The sequence below is a fragment of the Malaclemys terrapin genome, chromosome 9, assembly GCF_027887155.1.
Source record: "Malaclemys terrapin pileata isolate rMalTer1 chromosome 9, rMalTer1.hap1, whole genome shotgun sequence".
Lineage (NCBI taxonomy): Eukaryota > Metazoa > Chordata > Testudines > Emydidae > Malaclemys > Malaclemys terrapin.
In genome coordinates, this window is record NC_071513.1 from 21,282,225 (window position 1) to 21,299,451 (window position 17,227).

General features: G+C 44.7%; 1 protein-coding gene across 4 annotated transcripts in view; it reads right to left on the reverse strand.

The window, feature by feature from the left end:
- Positions 1 to 17,227, reverse strand: part of LOC128842693 (pre-mRNA 3'-end-processing factor FIP1-like) — a 36,324-nt gene that overhangs the window by 13,238 nt on the left and 5,859 nt on the right. For all 4 annotated transcript variants that reach the window (XM_054038813.1, XM_054038815.1, XM_054038814.1 and 1 more), the window contains 7 exons: positions 16,937 to 17,043; positions 15,689 to 15,747; positions 14,325 to 14,435; positions 11,401 to 11,531; positions 10,278 to 10,402; positions 3,579 to 3,684; positions 1,601 to 1,799 (listed from right to left, as the gene is read on the reverse strand). In XM_054038813.1, the coding sequence (XP_053894788.1) occupies positions 1,601 to 1,799; positions 3,579 to 3,684; positions 10,278 to 10,402; positions 11,401 to 11,531; positions 14,325 to 14,435; positions 15,689 to 15,747; positions 16,937 to 17,043 (838 nt within the window). The remainder of the gene's footprint in view (positions 1 to 1,600; positions 1,800 to 3,578; positions 3,685 to 10,277; positions 10,403 to 11,400; positions 11,532 to 14,324; positions 14,436 to 15,688; positions 15,748 to 16,936; positions 17,044 to 17,227) is intronic.

Genomic DNA, 17,227 nt, shown 5'->3' on the forward strand with positions numbered 1-17,227 from the left:
CCTTCACCTGAGACACTGACTCATGCAACACTAGGTCAAAGATAAATGAATGACAACCTGTCCATTCAGAGTAAATATTCTAATCTAATCTCTGGACCTGGATCAACACACTCTACAGAACCAGATGTTTCTAAAGAGAGGATTTTGGTTCCTCTCTAGAAAATAAATACTAATCTAACCCCAATTCACATAGGTTATCTCCAGTAAGGTGTGTCACACAGTGCATCAAGTAGCAGAAATGGGAGTAGAACCTGAGACTCCTGTCCCTCAGTGCCCTACTCTTACCACTAGACAATGCTCTTCCCTTCAGGAATACAATGCAATCCCTCTATCTAATCAGCCCCTCTCTAAAATTAGGTGTGAAGCATACACCAATTCATCACAATTACATTTGTTATACAAGGAACCACCATCCACTTGAAATCTAGTCACTCTAAAAATAAATGTAATAGTTTCAGGTCTACAAATACTTGAGTCCCATTGCTGAGTGGCTTTACAAGAGCTTTTTCCTTTTGTTGTTAAAATTTCTCTCCCCCTGCTGCTACTGTGTAAGATACATACAAACATCAGAAGAAGGTGAGTGACTAGCTGTGCAAGAGAAAGAAACTGATTATATGCAAAATATTGCCAAAGACATAAAGGGGGGATACCCAGACCAAAATAGAGGCCCCTTTCCTCCATCTCATCAGGTTCTAGCCTCCTAGGCATTATAACTACCGTAGGTAAAAAGCATTCTGGGAAATGCAAATTTTAAGTTAAGTGTGTCTTCTTAAGTGCTGACTGTACCTACACCATGCCTACCTACTCAATATCTGTAAGGGAGCACAAATTTGGCGACGTTGAGGGACACTGACAGCTTGCCAGGAGGCCATGGGAGGCCCCTCATTTGCACATACATTCACACTATTGTCTTAAAAGTGAAAAATAAAATGGGCAGAACTCTAATACCTGCTTACACTCTCAGATGTTTATACAAGTAATATCCCACAGTGACACGAGGTATAATAAATATGTATGGGATACACATGTAGAAGGGATATGAACCTTCAGACTTCAGGGCACCACCAACCAACCTGAGTAAGGAAGAAACTTCCCCTCTAAGCAGATTATTCCAGAACTGTCCATTACAGGGTGTCTCACCTTCCTCTGAAGTATCTGTCAGACAGGATCCTGGACTATCTAGATAGCACACTAGTCTGATCCAGTGAGGCAACTCCTATGTTCCTACCGTCCTTCAAAGATTAATAGAAATTGCTAGTCTACTTATCCATGTGTAAGAGGCCAAGCACCATGGTATCCAAGTGACATCAGCGACTGCAACAAAACACAGAGCCATTCAAGAGGAACAGCAGCCCTGAAGAGTTTGAAGGCAGATACATCCAAAGGCTGGGGGAAAGGGGGGGGAGGGGTTCCCCAGCTGTCTGAGTTACAGTTTGAATTATTTGAATCTCAGTGATCTGATACATGGCTGCTCAACTGTTCTTTAACATTTCTTAATTATACTAAAGATTCCTTTGACTTCCCCAAGCCTCAGGTACCTGAACTTAACACACCCAGATTAACACATCAAGATTGCTCTGTATTCAGAGCAAATACCTACCTGGAGGATGCAGAGGAGGTGGGACAGAAGTAACTGGAGGGGGAGGGTGGAGAAAGTGTGGTGGGGGTGGCCCAGCAATTGGGGGAGGTGGGGGACCTGCTGGTGGTACAAACGGCTGTTGTTGAGGTGGCTGCTGGGGCTGTGATGGTTGCTGGGGCTGCTGTGGGAGTTGTGGCTTATTTCCATGATCTCCAAGAACCTTTAAAACAAAGACAGACAGAAAATAGAAGATGGTATTTTACCCCTCGGAACCTGCAATCAGTGCCTCCCAGTGCTGGCAAAAGGGGCATGTGCCACAGAACCCAAGCACCCCAACATTATAGGGAGGGAGGAAGTCGGGGACAGTCTCAGCCTTTAGGTACACTACAGGGGAGATGTCACAAGCTCAGCATGCAAGGAAATGCCCTGTCAACAGACATCTTTGCTAGCATGAACACAGCAAGTGGTAGAGTCCAAGCTAGCTACAAATCTACTCCTATGCGAGATACCCCTCCCCAAGGGATGCACAGAATTATGACTGAATGGGTCACTTGCACTTAATATCCTTAGGACGAGCCTAAAACCTGATCCCAAGAGGGGCTGGGCACAGCCACTCTTGAGATAAGGCCCCACATCACAGCCCTCTAAATAAGAGCAGCCCCATTCGAGTGGTGATACGCTAACTCTTATTAAACAGACAATTTTGTTCCAAAATTTGTTTCTGAATTTGCTTTCTTCATAAATACAACATGGGGTCAAATTCTGCTCCTAGTTGCATCAGTGTAAATCCACCATCAAAATTAACAGAGCGCTGCTGGAGTCACACCAGTTTAACTGGCAAGAGAATTTGGCCGTTTATGTCCACATTGCCACTATTTCAAAGTTCAGTATACAGCATACACCAAAAGGATTTGGATATGCAGACACCAGCGCTCGGTATGGGGAAGAAGAATAAATCATTTACTAAGCAGATTTAGCCTTGATGCACCACTGGGGCCTACCCTTAGTAAAAGGTTCGTTTGCACTTTCCCAACATTGTTACTTTATAAAAGAAGATTTGGGGGGCTCATGCACACTAGTTTTTTGGGTTGGAGGGGGCAGTTAGAAAAGAATTGTTCTGGTCAGAAGGTTCTGGGGACTCTGAAAACCCCTAGCTTCTGTCTGCTGAGAATCCCAGCAGAATATGGGCATTAGGTTGTATATGGGATGACACCACTGAAGTCAATGGAGTTACACTGAAGGGAGATCAGAACAGGCCCCCAGTTTGTAACTTAATTTTTTTGTCCCCTTTAAAGGCATCAAGTAGTGCAGTCCCAATACTTAGATTCTACAGGGTGAAGAATGTCTGATAATAACTGACATGAATGTTATTTTGAAATTTTAAAAAATGACAAAAAAAGATACATAAACATTCCCTTGCAGTGTTGGAAACCCCCACACATGGTTAGTGCATGGGAATGGAAAGAGAAAATGACCAGACTAGTTTTACTGTCCAACATGAGAAAAATGTAAAAAGGTAAATGACAGCAATTAACAGTGAAAGTAAATTGGACTGTTACAATTCTTTCAGGTTTAATAGGAGAACACACTAGTAACAAGGTATGGCTTTAAAAAAAGGGGAAAAAAAAAAACACTAACAAATCCATCTAGGAACTTCACAGTTAACATTTGCTGAACATCATGATAGCAGTAGGGAGCTCAGACCCTGCTGCTCAAAAAACAGAAGTCCCAGTGTGTGGGGGAAGGGGGAGAGGGAAGAGACTCTCCATTAGCAGTGTAAGGCTGATACAGTTGAGTTCTCATTCCACCCACTCGGGGGGCAATGGCATGTGCATACGTTATGATTGGTGATTTATTTTGCAATCTTGACAGTGTTCTTTTAAAACAAAACCCCAGGTTTTAAAGAAGTAGACAGTCAGGAAAGTGCAGACAATTGCTTAAGGTTCATCTGAAAGTGCACGGGATATCAAATGTTTGAAGACAGCTTGAAGCTGTTTACCTGAATGGGATTTTCCTCAGAGGCGTGTTTATCGCGGCGTCTTCCTTCTACCCTCCTAATAGTGCCTGCCTGTCCACCAATCACATCAATTGTCCCACCCAGCTTCCTGGTACAAAGTAGATATATCTTCTCAGGTTCAGCACAGAAATTAGAAGTAACAGTTTTTCTTTTCCCCCCGACAGAGAGCTCTCTCTCATGCTGGGAGACCTAAAGCAAAAAGGCCAAGTACATTCTTTTCCATCCGCAGCAAATCACTCTAGGCAGAGCTCAAACTGACAGGGAAACACAGTAGAAGGGTGGGGAATCCTTTGCTGCATGTGCACAACTTGAACTCTGGCTGCAGGTAGTGAGTTAGGTCTCTTTAGACACCACTTAGTGCTTGATCCCGAGATGTGAAGAATACTCTACCGGCTTCAGAGGGAGAAGGGGGTATTGAACATCTCTCCGTTTCAGACCCTGAAAACTGTCACTCACCTACACCATCAATAAGACTACTCAAGTAAATATGGGTTGCAAGATTGGGCTCAATTCCCTTGCAAACAGATCTAGTAGGAGTGGAGAGTGCACAGCACTTGAGGCCCTTAGATCAGAGACAGCCCAAAATTAGCACCATTTCATGACGGATCCATGCTAACCCTCATGGACCATCACTCTAAACTAAGCACTCTCTTTGGTTACAATTCTGGCTGTTGGACACATTTTTTGCCTCTCTATCCCCTAGGCCCAGTACTCCTGTCAAAGAAGTCAGTGAAAGTTTTACCACTGGCTTCAATGGGAGCAAGACAGGGCCTTATATTAATAAAGGATGTTTGCATATAAACAGGGGACCAGATTCTGCTGTTGGTTACCCTAATTAGATCAGGATCTTTGTTTCTCAAGAATTTGTATCTTCCTGTTGCTTATTCAAAATCCTATACTGGGGACAACTATTTCCACAGCTGTGATGTCATAAGCACAGGATTTGGGGGATGAAGGAGAAGCAGGAGGAGTTAAAGGCATCAAACATTCTAGGTTTATGAAAATGTTCTCAGTAATAAAGACCCAGGGACAAGGCAGTTGGGATTCTCTATCTGAATAGACAGGTTAGAGTTTCTTGTGCAGAGACAGCAGCTCATGAAGGGCTTGATCCTTTAAAAGATGCAAAGTCCCCCTCAAAGCTGTGAATTTGCCATGACTTTTGTGACAGTAGCGGACGTTAGGACATAAACCAGGTCTGGGCCATTCTGGCCAGCCCCTTACTGAGGCCTTGGCTACACTTGCGAGTTGCAGCACTGTAAAGCCACCCCCAGCGCTGTAACTCACTCCCCGTCCACACTGGCAAGGCATTTGCAGCACTGTATCTCCTTGGTTGCAGCGCTGCATGTACTCCACCTCCCGAGAGGAATAGCGAGTGCAGCGCTGCCGCTGCGGCGCCAGTATGGCCACCCAAGGCGCTGTGAATGGCCTCCAGAATTATTCGACAGTATCCCACAATGCCTGTTCTAGCCACTCTGGTCAACAGTTCAAACTCTACTGCCCTGGCCTCAGGTAACCAACCATGTGACCGACCCTTTACATTCCCCGGGAATTTTAAAAATCCCCTTCCTGTTTGCTCAGCACAGCGTGGCATGGAGTGCTATCAGCAAATCTTTCCAGGTGACCATGCCTCCACGCGCCAAGTGAGCCCCAGCATGGAGCAATGGCGAGTTGCTGGACCTCATCAGTGTTTGGGGGGAGGAAGCTGTCCAGTCCCAGCTGCGCTCCAGCCATAGGAATTACGATACCTTTGGGAAGGTATCAAAGGACATGATGGAAAGGGGCCATGACCGGGACGCCCTGCAGTGCAGGATTAAAGTCAAGGAGCTGCAGAGTGCCTACCGCAAAGCCCGCGACGCAAACGGCCGCTCCCCCCGCGACCTGCAGATTCTACAGGGAGCTGGATGCGATACTTGGGGTTAACCCCACCTCCACTCCGAGCACCACCATGGACACTTCAGAGCCGGTGAGGGGGGGGGGGGGGAGGGGAGGGGAGAGGGGAAAAAAACGGGAGTGATGGTGGTGAGCCGGATGGAGACACCCCGGAATCCCTGGAGCCATGCAGCCAGGAGCTCTTCTTGAGCCAGGAGGATGGTAACCAGTCACAGCGGCCGGTACTTGGTGGAGGACAAACAGAAGAGCAGGTTTATAGGGAGAGCCACCGTGGTCCTTGTCCCAGCCAGGCTAACGTGTCCGCGCCACTGTGCCGCGAGGGGCAGGGGGACCATTGCTGCACACAGGCAAGCTGCATGTGGGCCAGGGCGGAAGCCGCATTGCAGTAGAAGACCCTCCCTTGCTTCCCAGGTCACCCTCAGCAGCGAGATATCGTCCAGGACGAACTCCTGTGGAAAATGTTGGGACAGTGTTCAGTGTAGGTGCCCCCTGAAGCTGTTGGCTCTCCCCAAGGCACAGAAACCTAGAGGACAGTGCAGCCCTGAAACAATCAGTCCCCATTACTCACCATTTTGAGGCTCCCGTGGGATGTGTGCGCTCTGTTTCGGACGGGAAAATTATGCTATTGTGTAGACCCTGTGTGTTTTCTACTCCTTAAGTGCGGGGGGGAATCATTACTCTGTCTGGTATAAACAATGCTGCCTCTGTTAAATGTTGCATTTTGCCTATACAGCTGCATCAACCTTGAGACCTCAGCCGTCCCTCTTATCGCCTGCTCAGAGACTGCAAAGACTCAGGAAGAGACCGCGAAAAAAGAAGACATGCTGCAAGAAGTGATGTGGCAATTTATTAAAGAGAACGAGAAGGCACAGGACTGGAGGGAGAGAGAAAGCAGGATCCACCAGGAAAACGCAGCGCACCGGCGGCAAAGCACCGCGCACCAGCAGCAAAGCACTGATAGGCTCATCAACATCCTGGTGCGCCAAGCAGACGCTATCCAGGAGCTGGTAGTCATGCAGAAAGAGGAGCAGTACCGAAAACGCAAACACCACCCCGCCCTACAGCCCTTGTCCCAAAACTCTTTCCGTTGTGCCCACTGTCACCTCCAACCCACTTTCCCCAACGTCCGTGTTCTTCACGCCACCCGATGCCTTCAACACCAGTATCTTCACCACCCAACCCTGAAGACCACGACCCTTACCCTCTGCACTCAACCCCCATCACCATGCAGTATAGCTGCCCTGAAGTGCAGCACTCACTGCACAGCACACCAGACAGGACATACACGAATCTGTGATTGTACTGTTCCCCACTCTACCCCCTTGTTTCTTTTCAATAAATGGATTCTTTGGCTTTGATAACATTCTCTATTATTGCATAAAGTAAAAGACTTCTTAGCCCAGGAAATAAACAGGCACTGCAAGTCTGCTAAGCAGACACTGGTTCCTAAAGATTGGAACTACTGCACTTCACTCCCGTGCAGGGCACCAGATATCACTGCTGGTTTTCAGCCTCAAATTGCTCCCTCAAGGGATCCCTAATCCTTGCAGCCCCGCGCTGGGCCCCTGTAATAGCCCTGCTCTCTGGCTGTGCAAATTCAGCCTCCAGGTGTTGAACCTCGGAGGTCCATGCCTGAGTGAAGCTTTCACCCCTCCCTTCACAAATATTATTGGAGGGCACAGCACGCGGATATAACCGTGGGGATGCTGCTTTTGGCCAAGTCCAGCTTCCCGTACAGAGATTGCCAGCGGGCCTTTAAATGGCCAAAGGCACACTCCACAGTCATTCGGCACCAGCTCAGCCTGTAGTTGAACCGTTCCTTGCTGCTGTCAAGGCTCCCTGTGTAGGGTTTCATGAGCCACGGCATTAACGGGTAAGCGGGATCTCCAAGAATCACAATGGGCATTTCAACTTCCCCTATCGTGATCTTCCGCTCTGTGAAAAAAGTCCCAGCCTGCATCTTCCTGAAAAGCCAAGTGTTCCGAAAGATACGTGCGTCATGCACCTTTCCAGGCCAGCCTGCGTTAATGTCAATGAAACGCCCACGGTGATCCACAAGCGCCTGGAGAACCATAGAGAAATACCCCTTCCGATTAACATACTCGGATCCTACATGGGGTGGTGCCAGAATAGGAATGTGCATCCCATCTATCGCCCCTTCACAGTTAGGGAACCCCATTTGTGCAAAGCCATCCACTATTTCCTGCACGTTACCCAGAGTCACGGTTCTTCTGAGTAGGATGTGATTAATGGCCTTGCAAACTTGCATCAACACGATTCCGACGGTCGACTTTCCCACTCCAAACTGGTTTGCGACTGACCAGAAGCTGTCTGGAGTTGCCAGCTTCCAGATTGCAATAGCCACCCGCATCTCCACTGGCAGGGCAGCTCTCAATCTCGTGTCCTTGCGCCGCAAGGTGGGGGCAAGCTCCTCACACAATCCCATGAAAGTGGCTTTTCTCATCCGAAAGTTCTGCAGCCACTGCTCGTCATCCCAGACTTCCATGACGATGTGATCCCACCACTCAGTGCTTGTTTCCCGAACCCCAAAGCGGTGTTCCACAGTGCTAAGCATGTCAGTGAATGCCACAAACAATTTCGTGTTGTACGCATTACGCGTCTCGATAGCATCGTCGGACTCCTCACCCTCACGGTCACTTTGGATCTTAAGGAATAGTTCGACAGCCAAACGTGACGTGCTGGCGAGACTCGTCAGCATACGCCTCAGCAGTTCAGACTCCATTTCCCGCAGACAGATCACACTGCACAGAAACCGTTGAAAGATGGCGCCAAAGGTGGACAGAAACAAAGGGATTTCTGGGATGCGAAGTGATGCATCTCGGGGCATTGGGACAGGACCCAGAATCCCCCGCACCCATGCCCCCTTCCCACAATCCACGGCGCCAGAATGGGAAAAGGTGCTCTGTGGGATAGCTGCCCATAATGCACCGCTCCCAATAGCGCTGCAATTGCCACAAATGTGGCCTCGATAGTGCGCTGGGCAGCTGTCAGTGTGGACAGACTGCAGCGCTCTCCCTACTCAGCTGCACGAAGTCAGGTTTAACTCACAGCGCCGTACATCTGCAAGTGTAGCCAAGGCCTTAGTGAAACTCCACCAGGAAATTTCAGTCTGGCTCTACTGGAAAGCCACATGAGCTTTTAATTAACTGTTGAAGTCATTTACTAAAAAGAGTTCACAGTATTTTAACTAACAATAAAGGATACTTGACTCCAAATAATGGGATCCTATTAACTTTTGCATCCCCCCCAGGTTGTGACTTCTGCATCTTTCGCCTGACAAAGCCATTGCAAGCAGCACCGCCATAGTCAGCTTCTGCTGCAATCCAACCAGAGAGAAGTAGGATCACACCTAACACCTTCTACTGTGGGACAAGCAAGTTACGGAAGGGCCAGAGCTAAACAGAAAATTAGTGAAATTTACTGTCCTTCCCATTTCCACTGTCATTGGAAACAAGACTTTGCAAACACAACCTGCTGATTTCTGAGATACAGTAGTACAACAGATGTCCAATTTCATGGCATGTATTCTAGTGCCAACAGAGAGACGTGCTGTGTCTATAGCACCAAACGTATTTAAACACATTGATTTTAATCTAGTTAATCTCTAGATAAAGCCAATATTGATTCCATGTTAAATTGGACGCTACTAAATGTGTTAGGGCTAGAATGTATTTTCTTAAAGAAAAAGGAACTTTACAAAGCCCAATAAGGAAAGAAAAATTTTCATTAATTTCAGTAGGAGCAGGTTGGATTTGCACAGACTTTAGAAAGAATAGCATCACATGCGAGAGCTGGAAAGTAAAGCTGATCAGTCTGATTTCTTTGTCGAGAAGGTGTGAAATGCAAAAACACACAACTAACTGCTTAGACAGAAATGAATAAATTGGAACTTCAAAGTTCTTTTAATCCAGAATAATTAATTTAATTCAGAGCTAACCCAGGGATCCTCTCTTCTCATTCTACTCAAACTCTCCACTGAAAAGCGTGAGACACAGGTGCAGGACTGGTTTCTAGGCATGATCAGCAGAGGTATGCAAAACATGGAGGAGTTTTTAAAAAAAAAAAGAAAGAAAGAAAAATCTGCTTTGATTTCCTGTAACCAGGTTTCCCAAAGCACCTTATAAAAATAATCAGAGCCATTCTGTCAGGAAGGTGACTGTTGTCCAGTACAGGTTTCCAGTTGGAATTACTAAAAGCCATTTTACTTTGTCTAGGCTTTAAACCATTTACATTCAAGGGAAAAAACACCAAACTGATCCAACTGATAGCATTTGTAACTCATGCTAGCTGCAGAGCAGGCAGTTCAAGTACCAAGTAGCTCCTCTTGGCCGTTACCAAGGCCTGAGCCAGCTCTGGTTAAAGGCAACGGAATGACTTATTGACTTCAATGGAAGTTGGACCAGGCTCTGGAAGAACCAGGAGCCCAACAAGGGGAAGCTCCATAGCAGGAAGACTTCCTTGTCTTAGCCCTTCCCTGCAAAGCTCCCCTTTGTAAGGCTGGGACCATGCAGCATGGCACCAGGCCTATCTACCCACACAGTGCAACAGTGGGGACACCAACAGGGTAGGGAAATGGAGATGGGGAGGGTTCCACAACTACACAGCAGAGTGTCATTGGGGAGAGTGATAACACCCAATATAGTTTAAAAGTCGCTGCCTTGTTTGGGATCCATAAGAGTCTCAGACAAAGAAATAGCAGGATCTCACTTGTCCCATTATTTAATGCATTCAAATAGAGAACTCCAATGCAGTTTCCATATGCTCCCTTACCTATTAGGTGGAGGCCCAGCCTTCATCCGCCCTCCTATCAGAGCCACAAAGTCCGTTTTGAATTCCGTTTTGATAATGTTGTTCTCTGGCTCTTTCTCTGCATTTCCCGTCCTTCCTTGCTGAACCTAAAGAATAAAAAGAGAGATCTCTGTCTGGTTACCAGCTGAGTTATAAGTCATGAAGATCTGCTCTTCATAGGTGAAAGAGGCTCCAGTGAGGAAGCAAAGCAGAACATTCATCTGCAATGATCCAACTGGATGACAAGGTTCACGCAAAATAAAGATCCAATCTTTGGCCAATCTCACAGTTTTGCAAGTTGAATGCCTTTTCCATTCTTGGCCTACTGTCCCCATTTTTAATTCCCATTAGAAGCCTCAAGATATACCTAACCTGACTGTGGTCCTGTTTTTCCAGTCCTTACTTCAGGGAACTGGAAATTGAATATGGAGGCTTTTACCTCTAGCTCACCCATTCAAATCCTATCAAGTGACCAAAAGCTGTTACCATCTGAGGGCCATTTGGTGGCCCATGTGAAATGAATTTGGTGGCCATGGTGGACAGGAGTCCACATCACAAGAAGTGGCAACAAAACTGGTGAAGTCTCAGCAGAGATGCCAAGAAGCAAATAGGCCAGGGAAACAATGCCTCTCGCATCACAGTTGGCTCCTCAGATCAGACTTAAGTCAATGGTCTGTCAACTCTACACCTCTCACCAGCACTAAATTCATACACACAGGATCCACCAACTTGAGGGCTTTGGCAGTGTTACCAGCCCAGCTCCACAGCCAGACAATCTCGAGGGCATAGCCTTCTTTGGGAATACACCTAAATCTCACCATCCCAGGGGATTTTTTATTTGCCATCATGTCAACAATCTCCATGTTTGCTGGAGTGCATCATTCAACCAGGCAAGAGAACAATTAATTAGCTGGGGGGGGAGAATTAAAAATGTCACCTCCACTAAAAAAATGTTTAGGTCCATCATTCTTGACAGCTTGCCTTTCAGTTAACATTCCAGGATCACATTTCTAAACCAGCTTCCATTTTTAGACTTGCACTTATGTGCCCACAAAATGAGCAGGCTTCTGTGCTGCACCCAGACACTGGATAGCAGGTTACTTACTGTGATCTTATTCTCACTGCTGATAGGTGGAGAGGGATCCAGTCCAAGCTGAAGCCGTCGCTGTTTCTCACAGTAAGCTTTCCATGTTTCTTCATTGAATCCATAATTAAAGTAATCAGAAAGGTCAGCACCTGAAAATGAAGCCACAAATCAACAGAGCAACTCGGAGAACATGTGCATTCTCAAATCGCTCCTGAAGCGCTTACATGGAGAGTTTAAAATTTCCAATAGAGAATTAAACATGGGGTTGTTCTTCACTTTCTGTTCTGAACTTTGTATAGCGTTGGTGAGAGTTTCAAAACTGTTGCATTCCTCATAAGAGGTGGGCACTTCTTAGTAGGGGCCAAAATATGAAGTGCTCTGGAACCCTTTGGATGCAAGGTTCAACACAAATTCAGGATATTGTAAGAGAGAGAACTTATGTGAATTCACAGACAGTTCTTCAGCAATTTAGTTTTTCAGAGTGATATTCTGTATTAGTCCTTTTATAATTTTATGGAGGAGTTTAGTGGTGATGAAAAGTAACTGTGTCAGTGGCACAGAGATTTTTTTCCACCTTAGCTCTACCAATGCTTTTCTATTCTGAGCTGGACTGCCCTTTGCCGTTCTGATTAGAGATTCTCTACATCAGGGCCTGCCCACTGTGTTAAACTGCAACCTTTATAACATGTCTTAAAGCACACAGACTTATTGTTCAGTTGTGATCCCAGCCAGGATTTGAACTGAGGTCTCTCAATGTTTATTAACCCGCTATGACATTGGTGACGATTTAAGGGTTCTGTCTATCACTTGTGAATAATTTTATGAAATTGTATCAAGGCATAACTCCACAGCAGTGTAATATAGAAGCACCTCCTAGCATGGTTAAAAAGTCCCTCAACATTCCCATTATAAAGGTATTTCTAACTTGACCAACTGTAAAACAACAAATCCTAGTTTAAGCCCTTGAGTTTCAGCTAAGACTATCTGGCCATGATACCGTCAGGATTTTGACCTTATATTTTCTTACACCCTCCTGCCAGCCACTTTTCCTGCTGCACCCCAATGGCAGACTAATTCCAACTCAGGCTTAGCAACATGAAATTTACACATCAGCTTCATTGGATCAGATTTTGCTCCCTGATTCATGCTTTGATGGTGTGAAGTTTCCTTCCCCTCCCCGGCTTATTAAGGAGAGACTATCTTGCTGACTGATCTTGTTGTCTAGGACATAGCCCAGAAGGCTGCCCAGGAAGAGGCTACTGAAGTAGCACAAAGAATATGGGCCGAGCTTGTGCTTTAATTTTACCTCAATTCATACTTCAAATCAATATTATTTTATGACTACGTGGATCATTCCTGGTCCAGAGATGGGTCAGCAGGACAATAATAATCCCCACGCTCGCATCTCTCAACTTTACTGGTATCACTGCTCTAATTCTGTTCTTTCCTAACTTCTTCTCTTCCTAGTCTCTCTTTCACTTCGTAGTCAAATCCCCTGCAGAAGAAAAGGATACATTTTCTATTTACATCTACACCAACACCCATTCATCACAAAGTGCCTACTGCTCAATACTTTGAAAAAAGTAACAGTGATTTGAATTTTCCATTGTGTCTCCTACTGCCCTTCATCTCAGGTGGGTGAGATGTATCAAACATCTCATGCGCTGCCTTCCAAAAACACTACTTACACAGCAGAATCATATTTTTAAAGGGCAAGTAAAATATTAGCTCCCCGCCATTATATGAAGGAGCAAGTGAGTGGACTTTATGCCAAGACTAATAGATTTTCATGCCAATTTTGCACGGCTGCTGTAATAAGTGTTTGGATCTCTCTGGCCTTTAGTTATTTTTTCTGAAACACAGCTGAAAAATAGAAAGACTTCACTTCAAGCATTTTATAGTTTGTATATAAGAGTCACTTTGATGTAGAAAACTCCACAATACAAAACCAATAGAAACAGAAGATAAAAGAAACTTCCCATATTTTAATCTTAGCATGTTACATAGCAATTTTTATCTATAGATCTTAGCGTTCTACAAAGGTGAGCATCATTATCCACATAATACAGAGACAAGCTGAGGCATGGAGAGTAACTCGCCCAGGGTCACACAGTTAGCCAGTGGCAGACCCTGGAGCAGAACCCGTCTTCTGACTCAGAGACTCTTGCCCTGTTGCACACTGGCAGGAAACAACCAATATCTCCTTCCAATGTGTAAATCAAGTTATTTTCCTTACTGGATTGTTTGGTGGCTTTTTTGATGCATCAACTCACATTAGAGATGTACCTGTCAAGAACTGAGTTTGATTGCTTTCCTTAACAATATACATTGATTATGCCCCAACTCCCACTGACAACGGGAATTATGTGGTTGAATGCTAACTTGCTAAGAACAAACTATCCATCCCCATGCTCCTTCATGCACCTGGTACTTCCCAACTGAAGTGCTGACATTCCAAAGGAGGAGCAATGACAAGGCTGCACAAGGAGTGTCCTTGAGTTCAGCCATGATGGGCTAAAGCATGCCAGTGGCTGTGCATCAAGAGTAGACCACCTCTCACCTACAGCCAAATCCTGATCCCACTGAAGTTAATAACAAAAAGTCCAACTGACTTCAGGATTTGGCCAAATGCTTTTATACTGCTACCAGAGTCACATGTTTTAGGAAACAGAGGTTGAATATAAAGACCAGCTACTTTTCTTTAGGAAAGTAAGAAACAGAATACAAGTCTAGCCCAATTTCTTCTGATCACTGCTGAAATTGGTACATGGCTCAGTAACTCTAGTTAGCATCACTAATTGCTCAGAACAGGAGTCAGAGGTTGATCAGGATTTCTCCCTCCATCCCTCATGGCAGCAACACTTTGACAGAAACTATGCATGAAAAGCAAAATAAAACAGAACTGCAGAAAATATTTACCACAAGAAACTTTGAGGCCCCACCTGGTTTCCGCCACGGTTTGTCTTCAAACGAATCTAAATCCACTTCTATTACAGGCAATCCATTTATATTCCCTGTGGCATCTAGATCAATACCTTTGGGCTGTAACTTGGCTTTGAAGAGAGAGAAATTGTTACCGCTTTTAATGTAATGCTTCTAATCCACTAATTTGATGAGCGAATTATTCAGTTTAAAATAGCTATTATCTGCTATGAATTTAACATCAGCTCTGCATCTGTCTATTTCTCAATGTAACCAGATCTAACTTTCTAGTATAAAAACAACTTTCAGTGATTTGTGAATAGATGGCCATGGTGTTATAGCTACTAAACCTGGAGAGCTGGGAGGCAAAGAAAAAAATACCCTCAAAATACCAGCACTGTAGATGAACCAAATAAGCCATTTAGGCAACTATGAGATTTAGCTCAGAAGAAAATATTAACTTTTCTCAAGATCATTCACTACAATCCCCCTCCCCCCACAACAGATGCAGACAGGTCTACTTTTAATGTTAGCTTTGGGCTTGATTTTACAATATGCCAACAAACCACTGGAGCCAATGGGAGTCCCTTGTGCTCAGCACGTTGCAAGAAGAAAAAGACTTTGGAGGCAACTACATCTCCTCAGTTCTCCTCAGCCAGAGGAAAGATAATCACCACAAAGGGACTGGGAAAAGGGAAAATAGGGATTGCAAAAAGACAATCTCCCATACAGAAAGGAAAAGAGGGGTAAAAGGAGAGAGGACATATTACAGAGATATTTTAAACCCAACATATGATGTAGAATATAAAACTGAATGAGGTACTGAGGGCTGATTCCAGCCAACTGATTAGTTAATGGTCAAGGGCCAGAGTCTTCTGCCCTTACTCCTGGTGATTAATATCTTGCACTGCAAGTAGCCCCACTGATCTCAGTAAGCCTACTCATGCAGTGAGGCAACACTCAGTGCAAGCAAGGATAGTAGAATCCAGCCCCAAGCATTAATTCTCTAGTAACATCCTGTCCTGAACAGATGCTGTGTTACACAGGGATTGTCTTTTTTTCCATTTTCAGTTTAAAACAGCAATTACAACCTGGCTGCCTGGCATTTCCAGGTGATCAATTACCAGCTGGCTGTTCCTCCAACACATGCTGGGCCATCAATTCTCCCCAGCCAGCCACTAATCTTTAAGAAACTCACTGCACGGAGCTCACTATTGCTTTAAAGAAGATTCTCTTTTTTGAGGGTTGTGTGCAATTAGAGTAAGCAATATTTTTAGCTGGTCCAGCCATTCATGCCAGAGACTTCAGCAAAAACCCTGTGCAAGAAGTTTGAAATACCCCAAAATACAGATGGTAAAATACATTTTATTATTATGATTAATACCTGAAGAGGATGTTCCATAGCCTCTACCTGTTTTTAAGTTTAGATTCATAGGAGTCCCCCTAGACAGAAAAGAATGAGAAGAGATTTGCATCAGTATCTCAATATATGGGTTGGATTTTTTGTTGTACATGCTAGCCTCAATATATCCCAGCAGACTGGAAGAACATAAAGAGTTGTTCCAACCAACAATGGCCTTTGCCTTATCTGAAGCGTCTTTGTGATTTATATTACTTAAGACTCCATTACTTTAAAAATTAGATTGCACTGTTCATGTAAAGCTATTGATGGTGGAGCGGGCAGCATACTGAAGTGGATATCCAGCAGCGTACATTGAGATAAGCAGCAACACACGAGATTGTCTGGACTCAGAAGCAGAGCCTGATGATTTCCCCAATGTTGGTAGGTATCCTCCTGCCAGAGAGCATACTCGTGATTAAGAATTAGGATGGAGCTGGGCAACGGGGGAAAGAATTGTAGCAGCAAGTCTGTACAGAATAGGAGAAAGGAAGGGAGCACTCTGGTTCACAATGAAAAACACAGAATCCAAAAAAGGACGTTTGGAAAATTCTAAGGAATCAGCGATTGGATGAATGGGGCATCGCTCTTTAGAATGAACCATTAGACCCCAAACCCTTCCTGCAAAAGCAGAGGGGAGTTATCTTTGCAGCGAAGGATTAGAATATGCTGCAATGAACAGGTAAAAGGTTTCCTTAAGACGACAGTTGCCAGCAGCAACCAGAAATGCTGCCCCCTTATTTCCATCTAATACAGAATAGTAAATGTTATTCAGACTCAGATTCTTAACCATCTCAGTGACAGGTGGCTGGTTTGCAAATCTGGTCTCACCATACCTCAGCTGTGAAGAATTGGACAGCTGAAACAATTAATGAATTCAGGGCTTCTATTTAATTCATCTGCTGTTTAGCTGGATTCTTCATTTAAATTCAACAAAACCTCAAGAATTAAAGTAATTTTAAGAACTTGCACTACTTCCCACCTTCTATTTCACTCAGTCAAGTGCTCCACCAATATTAATTATTCAACATGATGGCAGTTGACATGTGGAGTATTAGCCTCATTTTACAGATGGGTCACCCAGCAAGCCAATGCCAGAAACAGGCACTAGCCATTAAACTCCCTGCCTCTTAAAATGGTAAGATCAACTGCTTTTTTCCCCCTGAATCATAATGATAAGAAGAAAGTTGGTTATTAAAACAAACAACAGGCACTGTAACCAGAAATACATACATGTACGATGGTGCTCCTGTTTTAATGTTGCCAATGGTAACTTTCACATCATCATCATCACTGTCGCTATCACTGTCTTCCTCATCATCTTCACCACTCGGAGGGGCCTAACAGTAACACAGACACATGGGGACTCATTGATACTTACACCCAAGAAATTCACCTAGATGAGAACGCAAGTCTTAAAAGCTCAATAAAGTAGTACAAATTAGGAAGAATGATTCTGTTACAAAGACATCCTTTTCCACTTGGTTAATAATCAATATTTTTTTTAAAAACCACAATAAAATA